Source organism: Andrographis paniculata, unplaced genomic scaffold, assembly GCF_009805555.1.
Source record: "Andrographis paniculata isolate CXL003 unplaced genomic scaffold, ASM980555v1 Contig59END, whole genome shotgun sequence".
In the NCBI taxonomy this organism is placed as follows: Eukaryota; Viridiplantae; Streptophyta; class Magnoliopsida; order Lamiales; family Acanthaceae; genus Andrographis; species Andrographis paniculata.
Window position 1 is genome coordinate 2,263,182 of NW_026137594.1, and position 14,302 is coordinate 2,277,483.

The 14,302-nt window shown below is 35.6% G+C and overlaps 3 protein-coding genes across 8 annotated transcripts; all 3 read left to right on the top strand.

The window, feature by feature from the left end:
• The first annotated feature begins 1,223 nt into the window (after nucleotides 1-1,223).
• LOC127257998 (ACT domain-containing protein ACR1-like) lies at nucleotides 1,224-5,814 on the top strand. Of its 6 annotated transcripts, none has more exons than XM_051284618.1 (8): nucleotides 1,224-1,442; nucleotides 2,174-2,293; nucleotides 2,387-2,432; nucleotides 2,806-2,920; nucleotides 3,003-3,070; nucleotides 4,040-4,741; nucleotides 4,833-4,937; nucleotides 5,229-5,814. In XM_051284618.1, exons 2-8 carry the CDS (start codon nucleotides 2,223-2,225, stop codon nucleotides 5,595-5,597), a joined length of 1,476 nt encoding a protein of 491 aa, XP_051140575.1. In that variant the 5' UTR covers nucleotides 1,224-1,442; nucleotides 2,174-2,222; the 3' UTR covers nucleotides 5,598-5,814. The 6 variants fall into 6 exon arrangements, with proteins under 6 accessions (XP_051140575.1, XP_051140576.1, XP_051140574.1 ...); XM_051284619.1 differs by having other exon boundaries at nucleotides 1,233-1,442; nucleotides 2,416-2,432; XM_051284617.1 differs by lacking the exon at nucleotides 1,224-1,442 and adding an exon at nucleotides 1,568-1,678.
• Nucleotides 5,815-6,560: 746 nt separating this feature from the next.
• Nucleotides 6,561-10,439, top strand: LOC127258611 (uncharacterized). Its single transcript, XM_051285529.1, has 3 exons — nucleotides 6,561-7,293; nucleotides 8,016-8,203; nucleotides 9,565-10,439. The coding sequence occupies exons 1-3, from the start codon at nucleotides 6,729-6,731 to the stop codon at nucleotides 10,180-10,182; spliced, it is 1,371 nt and encodes a 456-aa protein (XP_051141486.1). The 5' UTR covers nucleotides 6,561-6,728; the 3' UTR covers nucleotides 10,183-10,439.
• A 1,690-nt stretch (nucleotides 10,440-12,129) lies between these two features.
• LOC127258612 (phospholipase A1-IIgamma-like) lies at nucleotides 12,130-14,211 on the top strand. The gene is made up of 3 exons (XM_051285531.1): nucleotides 12,130-12,244; nucleotides 12,353-13,418; nucleotides 13,493-14,211. Exons 2-3 carry the CDS (start codon nucleotides 12,705-12,707, stop codon nucleotides 14,099-14,101), a joined length of 1,323 nt encoding a protein of 440 aa, XP_051141488.1. The 5' UTR covers nucleotides 12,130-12,244; nucleotides 12,353-12,704; the 3' UTR covers nucleotides 14,102-14,211.
• Nucleotides 14,212-14,302: the final 91 nt, after the last annotated feature.

A 14,302-nucleotide genomic window follows, 5' to 3' on the forward strand; every position in this document is an offset into this window, starting at 1 on the left:
AAAAATTAATAATAAGTACCAATAACACAAATTGATTTTCTATACAACATACTAAAAAAAAAGGTCATGGTATGACACAAGTCAGTCATATTAGCACATTTTTTTTTTATAAAATATATATTTTTTAAAATTAATATAAATAAAAATTTACATAATATTTAAATTAAAAATTATTTTTAATATAATATATAAATAAAAAATATACTATATATATATTCTATTTTATTTTATATAAAAATAAATACATTTTTTTTTGTCTAAATTCAATGTCTATTTTATTATTTTTATTTGTCTCATTCAAAAATATATATATTTTTCTTTTTGCTTACAAATGATTATATATAAATACTAAAATTTTTATAATTTTATAAAAATATTCATTTTTCTGAGAGTGCGAGGAATTAAGGTTACAATGCTAATTAACATATGTCTTTATTGCATATTGTACATGCCATTTGTAATAAAAATACGTGTAATTCGTTTATATTTATAGTGTGTTGTATAAGAGTATATTATGTGATAAAATATGCAAAAATTATCTCGAGTGTGTTCTTTTCAAAAATTGTCACATTTCCACTATTTATAAAATTATTATATTTAAAATTTACATTTTATATTTATTTATATCATATCATACAATTATTTAAATTCAAAATTTTTATTATTTAAATTTTAATCCGAAACTCAAATACCTAAACAAATACATGGATAATGTATTAGTTTATGTATTGAATTTGTATTATAAAAAGATAAATAATACATTGCAATAATAATATCATGATGTTTATTAGCACATATGTTGTTGTAAGACTTTATCTATTATTCGTTATATTCTATTCATTTATTTTTTGGCACCTGTCATCAAAATTTGTTTTAGATTATTTTAAATAAAGATTTATACAGTATTACGTTTTTAAATTTTTACTATAAAAATAATTATGACGGTGTTCTTTTATAAATTTTAACAAAAGTTTTTATTATTTAATTTTTTTTTTAAAAAAATATCAAATTAAATAATTATTTTTTTAATAATATGCTATAAATTTATTTTATATTCAAACTAACTATTTAAATTTAACTTTTTAATTCTTAAATACAAATAAAAAACCTCAAAACCACGAACAAACACACCCTATTGTTATATCCCAAAACAAAATTGATACTCTTTCTCTTATCTGGAAATCTGTTCTGTGTGCAGTGCAGCAGCAAACCTTCCATGCAAGTAACGGCCGTGGCGGCGGAGTCTTCCACTGAGCCGCAATCCAACACCAAGACAGCGACGTGTCAGCACCTCCGCCGCCGCAACTGTCTCCACACACGCCGCCTCGTCCGCCGCCTTTCACCATTCATCTCTTTCGGTAACCAATTTTCAATTTTACCCCCAAAAGCTTTTACACTGTTCTTCGAATGCGACGTCGTCTTCTCCTTCCAAAGAAAAACAGGTATCCTCACAATCCCCAATTTTCCACCACAGCTATATTAGGTTTTCGAAATTTGAAATTTCTGTGATTTTTTTTTTTTTTTTGCCTTTTTTCCAATCTTCCAATCCTTCTTCCTTTCCCCTTTTCGATTTCTCCCAATTCTCGACACGAAATTGCGAGTCAATTAATCAATCAATGTTCGTACGGATCTTTGAATTTTCCAATTCTTTCGAAGTTCTTCCGTGGCTGCTTTTTTGGTGCATTATCCTTTTCCCCCTTTCTCTTTTTTACTCTTCTTTTCCAACAATTTCCTAATTGTGTTCTTACATTCCTTAAAGTCGTGATACGAATTTGCAGAATTGGTTTCTAAATTTGGAATTATATATTCTTCTTCCCCATGTGGTTAGATTAAGCTCACGACTGTTTTCATATAATATTATTATTTTTCTTCCAAAAATTAAAGTCAATCGCAAATTGATTCGAAGGAGTTTTTCGTTTCCTTGATAATGAGGAAATCTTATCCCATTTCTTTAACAGAAAAAAAAGGCCTACAAGGATACAGTAGGATGTGTTTGTTTTGCTTTCTTTAATCTGGTAGCGTGTAGATTCCAGAAAAATCCACTCCTTACTTACACATGTATATATATATATAATATCCATATAGATCAGTTTCTTATTACAGATGTGATTCAAGAAGCTTCATCTTCTAGCTAGGGTTCTAAGCATTTTGTGTTTTCATTTTGTTTCTGCAGTTTGATTATTAATTTGATCCTCAGAAATTAAAAAGAAAGGTTTTGGGATATGGATTTTACTTATCGGCCTTATGTTGATCCAGAATTTGAAGTTCTTATTGAAAGAATCCATCCCCCAAGGTACCCAGCTCCCCCCCCCCCCCCCCCCTCTCTATATATGTATGTGTATATATATATATGTTTCAAGTTTATTTTGAGGTTTAATCTTCTCAGGGTTTGTGTGGACAATGATACCTATCCAGACTGCACTCTTGTCAAGGTGTGTACATACGGTGTATGAAAATTATTTGATTTTTTCATTAGTTTCTTGAAATTTTTTCTCATAATCTGAAAAACCATTAATTAACTATGTATATGGTGGTCATGAACGAAGTGCTTTTAATTTGTTATTTTTGGGCCAATTTCAGTGAGATAGTAAAGGAAGTTATTAACCTAGTTTTGTGAGGTCCGAGGTGGTTTTGAGTCTTTGGTTTTTAGAAAACGAAAACGACCTGTGATTGTGATCTGCTCTTCGATTTCTTTTGGTGATCGAATACGACCTCACGGCTGCATTCAGTGATTAGTCATTTTTGTGTCATTAAATTCATCGTCTCGTTAACTCAAAAAAAAAATAAAAATTATGATCCTATCAGGTTGATAGTGCCAACAAGAATGGGATGCTTCTTGAAATGGTCCAAGTTCTTACCGATCTCGACCTGGTTATCTCCAAATCTTACATCTCCTCTGATGGCGGCTGGCTCATGGATGGTTAGTAATTTAGATGATCTATATATATACCTCCTTGAATTGGTTTTACATTCTTGATTCTTGATTGAATATTTTTGTTTAGTGTTTCATGTGACTGATCAACAAGGGAACAAACTCACCGACGAAACCCTCATCTATTACGTGGAAGAGGTTTGTTTGTTTACATTTTCAGAGTTTTTTTTTTGCTGTTTCTCTTGAATTCGTTCCGAGAAAAATGGATTTGTCATTTGTGAGATACATTATTATTTTAAGATCAAGTATACCAACCAAAATGATACAATATGGACTTAGAAGCCAAAAAGTTATGATTATACAGTTTTAAAAAATAGTAAAAGTTGGATAGATCATAGTAAATTTGATAGTATAATATAAATGAAAAATAGAATTAGGGGTGCTGTTACTTGCTATTTCATTTTAATTTTTTTTTATTTATTTAAATAGATATAATAGTATTTTACGACAAATTAATGTATATATATATATATATTTTTTTTTTTTTACTTTTCGTCTCACTAAAAAAGTTATCCTTTAAATTTTCTTCATTTTTACAAAAATATTTATTTATTTTAATTGGAAAGAAAGATATGAAAATATATATTTATATATTTTACTAATTAATAAAATATTATTCTTTTGTCAGTCTTTAAAGCTGTTGTACTTTTTAACTTTAAAAATATATTTTTTTAACAAATGTCCTTCTATTATAAAATAAAGAGAAGTATTTTTACAATTTTTTTTTATTTTAATATAATAATTAATATTCAAATATCAATCCTGAATAAATAGGACTCTTAGAGTCGGACGGATGTGGTATTATTTTTTAATTTATTATAAAAGAATCAAAATAGTATTTAATTTTTTTAAATATTTTCTGTATATTTCTACATAAAAATGGTATCTTAAAAGGTGTATTTGGTCACAGTTTGTATTTTATATAATATGAATACAGTAAAATTTTAAATTGAAATAGTTTTGTTGATGATTATATTATTGTAAAATTGATTTTTTTAATATTAAAAATATAAAAAAAATTTAGATATATTGATTTAATATTTTCTTTAAAAAAAAAAACATAAAATTACAATCCATGCCCCTTTTTTTTTTTTTTTGATATAAAAGGGTATTTGTGCGAGTCGACAAGCCTCGATGAAAGCTAAGCCGATCAACCGCCAAGAAGTGAGGCCTCGTCACGTGTTGACAGGTCACATGGCGTTGGAAATGACCGGCGTCGACCGGCCCGGCGTCCTCTCGGAGATGACCGCCGTCCTTGCCGAGCTCGGCTGCCACATCTCCGCCGCCGCGGCGTGGACACACAACAACCGGGCCGCGTGCATCATCTACGTCGATGACGACACGACCAGCAGCCACGCACCAACAATGGACTCATCCCGCGTCGCGCAAGTCCAGGCGCAGCTCGAGCATGTCGTGGAGGCGCACCACCAGACCAACGAGCGGCGCAGCGTCCGGCTGGCAGCGCCGGCGGCGGTGGGGGGCCAGACCACCCACACGGAGCGGCGGCTCCACCAGCTGATGGCGTCCGACGAGGACTACCAAGAATGCTCGTCGTGTCGCCGGTGCGACTGTGAATGGGACAACCTCTACGCCTACTACGGCCGAGGATGTCCCGACAAGGGCGGCAATAAAGAGTGTGACGCCACGCATGTGAAGATCGAGAATTGCGCTGAAAATCATTACTCGATTATTACGATAAGGTGTCGGGATCGGCCGAAGCTGTTATACGACACGCTATGTACGTTGACGGATCTTCAATACATCGTCTATCATGCCGCGATTAGCTCCCATGATTCCACGGCATTTCAGGCATGTGTAAAAACGTTATAATTTACGAACTTGTTGTAATTATTACTTTAATCTCGTTAATTATGCTTCTCGATTTCTTCCTTGATCTTAGGAGTACTATGTAAGACATAAGGATGGCGGGACATTGCGCGGGGAAGGAGAAAAGCATAGAGTTTTGAAGTGTTTGATCGCTGCCACCGAACGGAGAGTTTCTCATGTACGATTGAACTATCTTATTTTTAATTAAATTTTGTTAGTAAGAACAAAAAAGAAAGAAAAGTTCACATCTCTTTTAATTTCGAACTATGAAAATATGAACGAAGAAAGTAAATTTATGGTCATGTAAGAAATGATCTGTTGATGTTTATTGGATTTGTGATCATGAGATTATAGGTTCAAACTCACGATGGTATTTGGTCGAGGTTTAATTAAAATGCATTACAAGAATAGCAGTTGTATATTACTATTGAATTTTGACTTTTTTATTAAAATCATGAATTTTTTGTAGGGGTTGCGGCTCGAGATCTGCACCGTCGATAAGGCGACGCTATTATCCGACACGACGAGGGTATTCCGGGAGAGCGGGCTATCGATAGCGCGGGTGGAGTTTGGCGTCCGCGGCGAGAAGGCAGTTGGGACGTTCCACGTGAAGGACATGTCGGGGGACACCGTGGCTCCGGAGACGGTTGAGATGATCAGGAAGGAAATTGGAGGCAGCATTAGCGTCGAAAATATCGACTCTTATTCAGAGGCCTTAACGCCGTTGACGACGAGCAGCTGCGGCGGCGTGGTGGAGCGGCCGAGGTTTAAGTTGGGAGGGCTGCTGTGGGCGCAGCTGGAGCGGCTTTCCGGGAATTTCAAGGCCGTAAGATCTTGAACGTACGTTCGATCGGACTCTGCAGAAAATCGACGGCCGGATTTAATCCGGCTTCTTGTAAATGGCAATCCATGCTGGGGTGCCCGGCCGTTCTGTAAATGCAAAATGCAAATTATAGAAAAATCACTGCTGACCCTTCATCGTTACACTATCATTTTTGCGTGTTTCACGCAAATTAATTCATTTATAAATATCAAAATATTTTATATTTTTATAATTTGTTTATTATGATAAAAATATCAATATTATTTAAATTTATTCATATTAAATATATTTAACAAATTTAAATTAATTATTTAATTTTTTAATGTATATATCACTCAAATCTTTTTTTTAGATATCTTTTTTATTGTATTGTATAGTAATTGTATAATGTTAATAATATTTTAATATATATTTTAATTTTTTAATAATATATTATCTTCGTCCGGCTCTAAATATCTTATTTATATTTTGTCCGGCTCTAAATGTCTCTTTTATTTTTCTTGGTACGTTGATATTTGAATATTAATTATTATATCAAAACTTAATACCAATATAAAAATCAAGATTATAGAAAGTACATTTTTTTATTCTTACTTTTTGAACTTTTAAATTGTATGTAAATGCACCCATACTAACTTAAAATGGTTCTAAATACTTTTAATTATCCAAATGGTTCTAAATGCTTCCATTCTAGATACATACTCTTCCTATCCCTTTTGAAGTTATCCTTTTCATTATATTTAATTAAATATCTACTTTTTTTTTTAAGGAAAAAAAAAAGAAAGTATAAATACTATTCATTATAAATAATTTATTTATGTTAAAACTATCAAATTAATTTACATTGCAAAATAATTTTTATATGCAAAATAATATTAATAACTTCTGAAGAGGTAATGTGACTGATGAAGATAGTATTTGGAAAGATTAGGCATTGAATGGTAGAAACTACAAACCTCAGGGACCGGAATGCAAAATTATCCGATTGTGCGATCGAATAGCAACAGCTTATAGGAACCGGAAATATAATCCGACAAAACCATTGAAGTTGGGAGTCTCACAGTCTCCAATCCCCAGAGCACAGATCGCCGGCGTTTCCACCGGAAATTCGACACCGTCGATTTTGGCTGCTAATCGCAGGTCATCATGTCGTGGCTGGCTCGATCCATCGCAAACACTCTCAAGTTCGACGACGACAACGACGAGGAAACCTACACCGACAAGAAATCCCAAACTAAACAGCCCGAAAACCCTGAATCCCCGAACGCCGACTCCGAGTCTTCTCCTCGTGGAGTCAAGGAGGACCTCTCGGAGATTAGCAAAACCCTAACTCGCCAATTTTGGGGCGTCGCCTCATTCTTAGCTCCTCCTCCGCCGCAGCCCGAGCAGAAACCCGACCCGGATGCATCGGAGACGGAGGATGGATCGATTCTGGGGATTCGAGGTGACTTTGCTGAGATTGGGGGGAAGTTCAGGAGCGGAATTTCGAGGCTGTCGAATAACATAAATGTTTCGGAAATCACTAAAATGGCTTCCAATTTTCTTCAATTGGAATCGGATGATGAGAGCGGCGAGAGAGGAAGGAGTGTAGGTTTGGGCGAGGCTGCAATCGGCGTGACTGAGGAAGTAGTGGCTTTCGCACGCGACGTGTCGATGCATCCAGAGACTTGGTTGGATTTCCCTCTACCTGAAGATTTTGAGAACGATGAAGGTAAGCGGAACTTCAGTGTTAATTTTTCAGCTTCTTCTGCCATGATTGGAGTCTAATACACCTATATGTTGTGCAATTTATGGATGGATTTGGTTAATTTTGGAATTGATGCTTGGAAGATATTCTTTCAAGTTGTGGGTTGATTTTGTACTCATTTAATGCTCTGATCATTCGCTTTTTCACTGAAAAAACTGTGCTAGTACACTGTTAAGTGAACATCTATCAGTATGAATAATGTTTGGCTGTCTTAACGTGCGTTTGAATGTGCTTCAGGGTATTTTTATGTCTTGGGATCTTTGAATATGAAATGTTTTGGATACAAGGGTTTGTTCGCAGTTTTGGCTCAGAAAATGTTGTTTTTGGGTATGAAAATGTGTTTTATTGTAAGCTGCCTGGTATGAAATTTGAATCGAAATTATAAATAAACTAGCCATTAGTTTCTCTAAATTTGTGAGAAAGCTTATGTTTATATTGCCGATTTTCGATGATTTATTTAAATACCATACAAAAGCTCTTATTGTGACAAGATTAGGCTTTCATTCCTAAAATTTAATTCCTTTGAAATCTAAGAATGTGATGCCGGTGTCTTGGAATAATGTTGATTCTTTGTAGTTGGTTTTATGAAATAGTCTTAATTTTGAAATGTGCCGATAAATTGCAAAGTTTGGTTATGAAATTTATGTTAGACAATGATCGACTACTTATGTCTTTGTGAATACCAGATTTTGATATGTCTGATGCCCAGCAAGAGCATGCCTTGGCGGTCGAACGGCTTGCCCCAGGTTTAGCTGCCTTAAGGTTTGAATTGTGCCCTAGATACATGAGTGAAAGCAACTTCTGGAAGATTTACTTTGTCCTCCTTCACCCGAGGCTAGACAAAGAAGATGCCGTACTTCTATCCACACCTCAGGTTCTTATATCTGCGTCATTGTTAGTGTAGTCTTTTCTTTATTATTCTTGTTTTAAATCTTCGCTGACACTGATTTTAGAAAATGAAAACAAATTACTACATAAAAAATTGATATGGAACCCTTATTTCTGAAGTTAGAGTAGTTATTAATATTTTTAGTGCGTCTTGGAGATGCAAACTACTAACCAACCAATATTAATTTGCACTTATTATGCATTTCTACGTTATAATTTATTTTTTAATTGGAGTGCATATAGGTTATAGTGCATGTTGCAACTTATCTCCTCAAGTTAGTAGGAATCGCCATATTAACAGTTTAGTGTTCCTCTTTCGTGTTTATTAGAATCAGAGATGTGCAAACTTATGCATATATGTGCCATGCCTATCTGATGTATTCTCAAAACGGGATTTTCTACTTTGCGACTTCTTTAGCTCTTTTATCAGGGTGACACATTTTCTATTCAATGTTTCAGTTTTTTCTTTGGTATTTTTTGCCCTTTATACCTAAAATTTATCCCGTTGCTGCTTTGTAATCTGCATATTTATCCTCTTGGAAAAAAACCTGTTGTGGAGTGGGTTATTGTATTGTTGGAGCTTGTGAAGCATGCCTGACAGAATGATGAGTTTCATCAAAGCTGATTGCACAATTACAATCATTGTTGGTATCGGAAAACCTATAGAGAAATTCAATCTGAAAGACAACACTAAGATTGGTTAAAGTCTGCACAAATAATATTAGAAAAGCCAGCTCAACCTTTTGTTCAAGTTTAAGTCTTCGGTGTTTATACTATACATCATTCAGCATCCACAGTTAAACTGCAGATTTATATTTGTTGATGGACTAGTTTTGGGCATTTTTATTACAGAACAAAGCTTGAATATTTGAATAGCGTTTGAAGTTCATGTCCTACCCACAATTTTCTTGTACTGTATTCCAAAGTTTTCTAGAAGCACCATGTTATGTAATTTCAATATTTACTGTCGCTAATGGTTAAATCTCTTGAGAACCATATAGTTGTGACTTCCAGTAGTCTTGCACTGTTAACCATTGGTCTTGATGTTAACAATTTTGGGCGAACCCCCTTCGCCAGTCCTTCCTTCTTCTGGCTAATAGCTAAAGTAGAATGTTTTTAATCGTATTCATTACTAATTGCTTGGTCTCATTATTTTAATTGGCATACTATCATGTTGCTTTTAGTATTCCAATTTTTTGTTTATTCTTGCCGGTGTTAACTTTATTGCTGCAGTTTGTTCTCTAAATGATTTATTAACTTGATTTTTCTCAAAGCACCCCTTAATGGAAGCCACAGAGCCATTTATGTTCTTTAACTGAGTTGTTAATGATCTACATTATTCCTTAGGTCCTGGAAGCTAGGGCCTTGCTGACACATGATTTGAAGAACCGAAAGACAATCAAATCAGAAGATATTTCTGGGAAAGATTCTTTAATTCCACAGGAAACTTCTATTCCACATCATGACGAACCACTTTCCGTGCCATCACCTGTTTCTTATGATGATAAGCATGAAAACTCATCTAACCTCAACCCTAGCTCTTCAACCATGGCAGCTACTTCTGATATAGGAAAACATGAAACAGACACAGATGAAATCGAAACTGTTGACAAGTCTGTCATCTCAGAGAAGGATAACAACGGACACGTGAAATCTGATTTGCCTGGCGCTTCTGAGAACAAAGATGAAGATGATACAGACGACTGGTTAAATGAAGAAGTCGGGACTGTGGTTGGGAAGAACATTCCCATTGATAATGATGATGATGTCTCCTTTAGTGATCTTGAAGAAGACGATGGAGATGTCCCTTCAAGCTACAGGAAATCAAATTACAGCTCTGACAAAGACTCGCGAGATTGGGTTCAACTGGGGAAAAGTTCGCCCGACTCATCCAAGGATACTGATGTGAAGCACTCGGATGAGGAGAATGCATGGCTGGACGTCAACGATATTGTGGTCAGTTGACTCATCTACTAAGCAGCCTCTTAATATAATACGCTGTGAGTGTTTCTTTCTTTCTTTTTTTCTTACTTTCGCTGTCGATAAGTCCAATTTCATGTCGTTTATTGCATGCTTTGAGGTTTTATGAATGATAATGCTTGTACATAAGTGCACCTCTCCTAAATAAACCTCGGACGGATGCTGCTGATTTAAAACAGTCTGATATTTTAATTAAAGTCCCTCGTGAAGGCTCTTAATATACGCCGTCTTTCTTGCTTCGACTACTGTGAATTGTTCTAGTTAATAATATAGGATTATTCCCTCTAGGTATGTTTCTTGTTGGTTGTATTGCTGTGAAAAAGATTGATGCAAGTTCATGACTTGTTATGTGCTTCTTGCCAGTTTGTGTTGAATTGATTTTGTTTTTAGGACTAATGTCTGAAAATGGAAAATTAAGGTTGGTTTTGGTTCAATCCCTGTGTTTTTACTTTTGAGAGACTTTTGACTGTTCAATTTTCATCATTATTTTTTTTATAAAAATATTTTTCTTAAAATTTTTTGGAGATATTTTCAATTTAAATGGTATTGTTTGGTTGGTTCAAAACTATTTGTTTGAATATTGATCATTAAATTTTATTTAAATTGATAATTACACTCTTTCATTCATTTTTATTTATTTATTTTGTTAAGTAGTAAATAGGCAGCTTGAAATTTGAATAGAAGACTGGCGTAAACTGTAGCTCAAAACATTCAATATTGATTACAGTTTATTTATAGTTTTGATTTTAACTAAAAAATTAAAACCGAAGGCACATATTGGTTCAGACTGTTGGATTTGAAATTGCTTGTACAAATTTCTGAGAGTTTTATTAATTTTATTTTTATTTCGGTTTAAGTAGTAACTTAGATTTCATATTTTATAAAATAATAATAATAATAATTTATTTTACAAAAAAAGAAAAAAAAAAGAAGAAAAAACATAATATCAGTCTACAAAATGCTCCTAGGCCATCTCCAATCCATACACAAATCATGAATATAGTGTTTGATAAAATAAAAAATTCAATATTGTATTTTTGAAAAAACAAAATTTAATAATGACAAAATTCCAAGATTATGGGTAAATGAAACCAAACGTGGGCTATATATGTTTTGTCTTATTTGGATCGGCCCATTTTACTAGGTATGGGCCTGGCCCATTGGATCGATATAAAATCGTTTCGGGTTCAATTCGGTCCTCACTCTCGCAATCGCTCTCACCGTCATCTCCTCCTCCGTCATCTCTTCTCTTCTTCCTCACACAGGTTACGCTCCTCTACTGCGCCAATTCTGCGGCGGACGACGGGCGGAAGGGTATGGCGTTCAGAGGACGTGGACGGGGGCGCGGCGGCTTCGGAAGAGGCGGATATCTGTTGTTGAAGCAAAATCCTTTCGGGCTTTTTCCGGAAATTGAGGTTTTAGGATCTGCTGAATATTCTCCAAGTCCAGTCATTATACAGATGATCAAGTGGTCTTCAGTCTGCAGAAGGATTGTCAGACATCGTCGCCCTACTATTACGAAGATAGGACCGAACGCCTTCGGAAGAAGCAAAAGCAAGATATTGAAAGGTATTCAAGAGGAATTTAGGAGCAACTAACGATAGGCCTCCACTCTCGGACTTCATTAAACTGGACAATGATCATATGCTGGCTGAATTAGCCCGAGGTGGGAACAGGGAAAGGCGGACTACTAAGAAAGTCCGGGGGAATCTGGAGTCAGACTTGGAGAAACTAGATATGTTGGAAAAGCGAAGAGAAGTCTCAGGGCGAAGGAGGAACCGAAAATGAAGAAAAGGAAGAAGAAGAAGAAGAAGTAAGTGAGGACGATGAAGGAGAGTTTAGCGATGAGGGTGATTACGAACAGGCTGAATATTTCGATGATGATGAAGATGATTACAACATTGCAGATGACAACAACGATGACGAACCATACTTATGATCTTCTGTACACAGCTCGAAAGAAGGATACCTGGTTCGAATACAAATACAGCTTCCCTCTCCCTCCCTCGAAAATCTTTCACGTGCCATTTAGATCAATTTTTGTTAGGTTGGTGTTTATTAGAGTGAATTTCTCGATAGATTTTCCAATACCAACGACTATTTTGGGTTTGAATGACCATATTTTCTGTATTGTGTAATTTTTTGTGCAGCATAGGATGAGAGATGATGTGGCAAATATAACAACACCACCATTCTTTGCATTCTCAGACAGCGGGGCCACCGGCAACGACAGGGACTGAGGAAGTGGTTGCGCGGCAGAGGCGGAAACGAAAGGGTGAAATAGCTGAGATAATTTATTTGCAAGTTGAGAGTTATGATTGGAAGATTAATTTTATCATTGGATATGAATGTTATTTTGTTGAAAATTAAAGTTTATACAATAGAAATAAATAAAAAATAATATATTAAGAAAATAATTGAGATGGAAAATTTTGAAATCAAGTCCCAAGTTATTCTCCAACACTGTGTCTATGCCTTTTTATTAAGCCAACAGAAACTCATTTGGGATGATAATAGAAGTGTCATGCATGGAGTGTGTGATAGTATTTTGTGGCATTCACAAATCTTGCATGAATCTGCTGTTGAAAAGGATTAATACATTTGATGATGGAGCTTCTGAGATTGAGAAAATGATAACAGACATATCTCGAAGATGGAGGGTGCTCAGTGGCCTGAATAACTGGCAGAACCTCCTCAACCCTCTGGATGGGGATCTACAGAGTTATCTTCTTCACTATGGCTCAATGGCTCAAGCAACATACGATGCATTCAACTCAGAGAAGCGATCGAAGTATGGTGGGAGCTGCAGATACGCGAAGAACAACTTGTTTTCGAAGGTGGGGTTGGTTAAGGCCAATCCTTTCAAATACAAAGCTGTAAAGTATATATATGCAACAGCAGACATTGAAGTCCCGAAATCGTTCATCTTGAAGCCCCTGCGGCATAAAGCAGCCTGGTGTGGGAAATCAAACTGGATGGGATATGTTGCAGTAGCCACTGATGAAGGAAAGATAGCGTTGGGAAGAAGAGACATTCTGGTTGCTTGGAGAGGGACTATTATGCCGGTCGAATGGGCCAAGGATTTCGAATTCCCTCTGGTATCAGCATCCACCATTTTTGGAAAAGCTTGCGGCGATGCTAAGGTGCACCAGGGTGTTGTGTCCCTGTACACTTCATTCGATCCCAACTCAAATTTGAACAAAACCAGCGCGCGAGATCAGGTCGGGTGAATCGAATCTGAAACTATCTTGTTCTTGTAGTAGTATTACGGTTAATTGACATTACCATTTTCCAGGTTCTGTCAGAAGTAAGAAGATTGTTGAAACAATACATGAACGAAGAGGTAAGCATAACAATCACGGGGCATAGTTTGGGCGGAGCTCTTGCGAGTCTGAATGCAGCAGACATTGTCTGTAATGGGCTTAACAAGATTAGCAGAAGCCATTCATCTATGGGGTGTCCTGTGACGGGGTTTCTCTTTGGTGCAATGCGGATTGGCGACTTCGAATTCAGAGACATTTTGGAGTCGATGAAAGATATTCACATCTTAAGGGTTTGTAATGCTACTGACATTGTTCCTTATTATCCAACAGTAGGGTACAGTGTTGTTGGAGTGGAGCTGGAAGTGGACAATCGAAAGTCTCCATATCTGAAGCGATCCAATAAGCCTGCTGCTGGTCATAATCTGGAGTCGGCTTATCTGCACGCAGTGGCCATGGAGAAGGAGAAGGGGAAAGAATGGAAAAGAGACGTTGCTAATGCTAACAGGACTATGAATGCTCTAAAAGATAAGTTGTTGATTCCGGCCCGTTGGTGGGTTGAGAAGAACAAAGGAATGGTTCAATTGGAGAATGGGAGATGGGCGCTGCAAGATCATGAGACAGATCTGGACGAGGATGATTGATCAGTCTTTGTTTGTATTTGTACTAACTAAAGTCAATTATGAGTTGTTTGTAAGGTATTAGGTTATCAAATAATAATAATAATAATAATAATAATCTATTCTGGATTAAATATTCATATACTCGATTGATTTGATCAAATGTTAATTCAAATACTACACAATCTGAAACGTGCAAAGGACTTCAATTTTCTACCATCAACA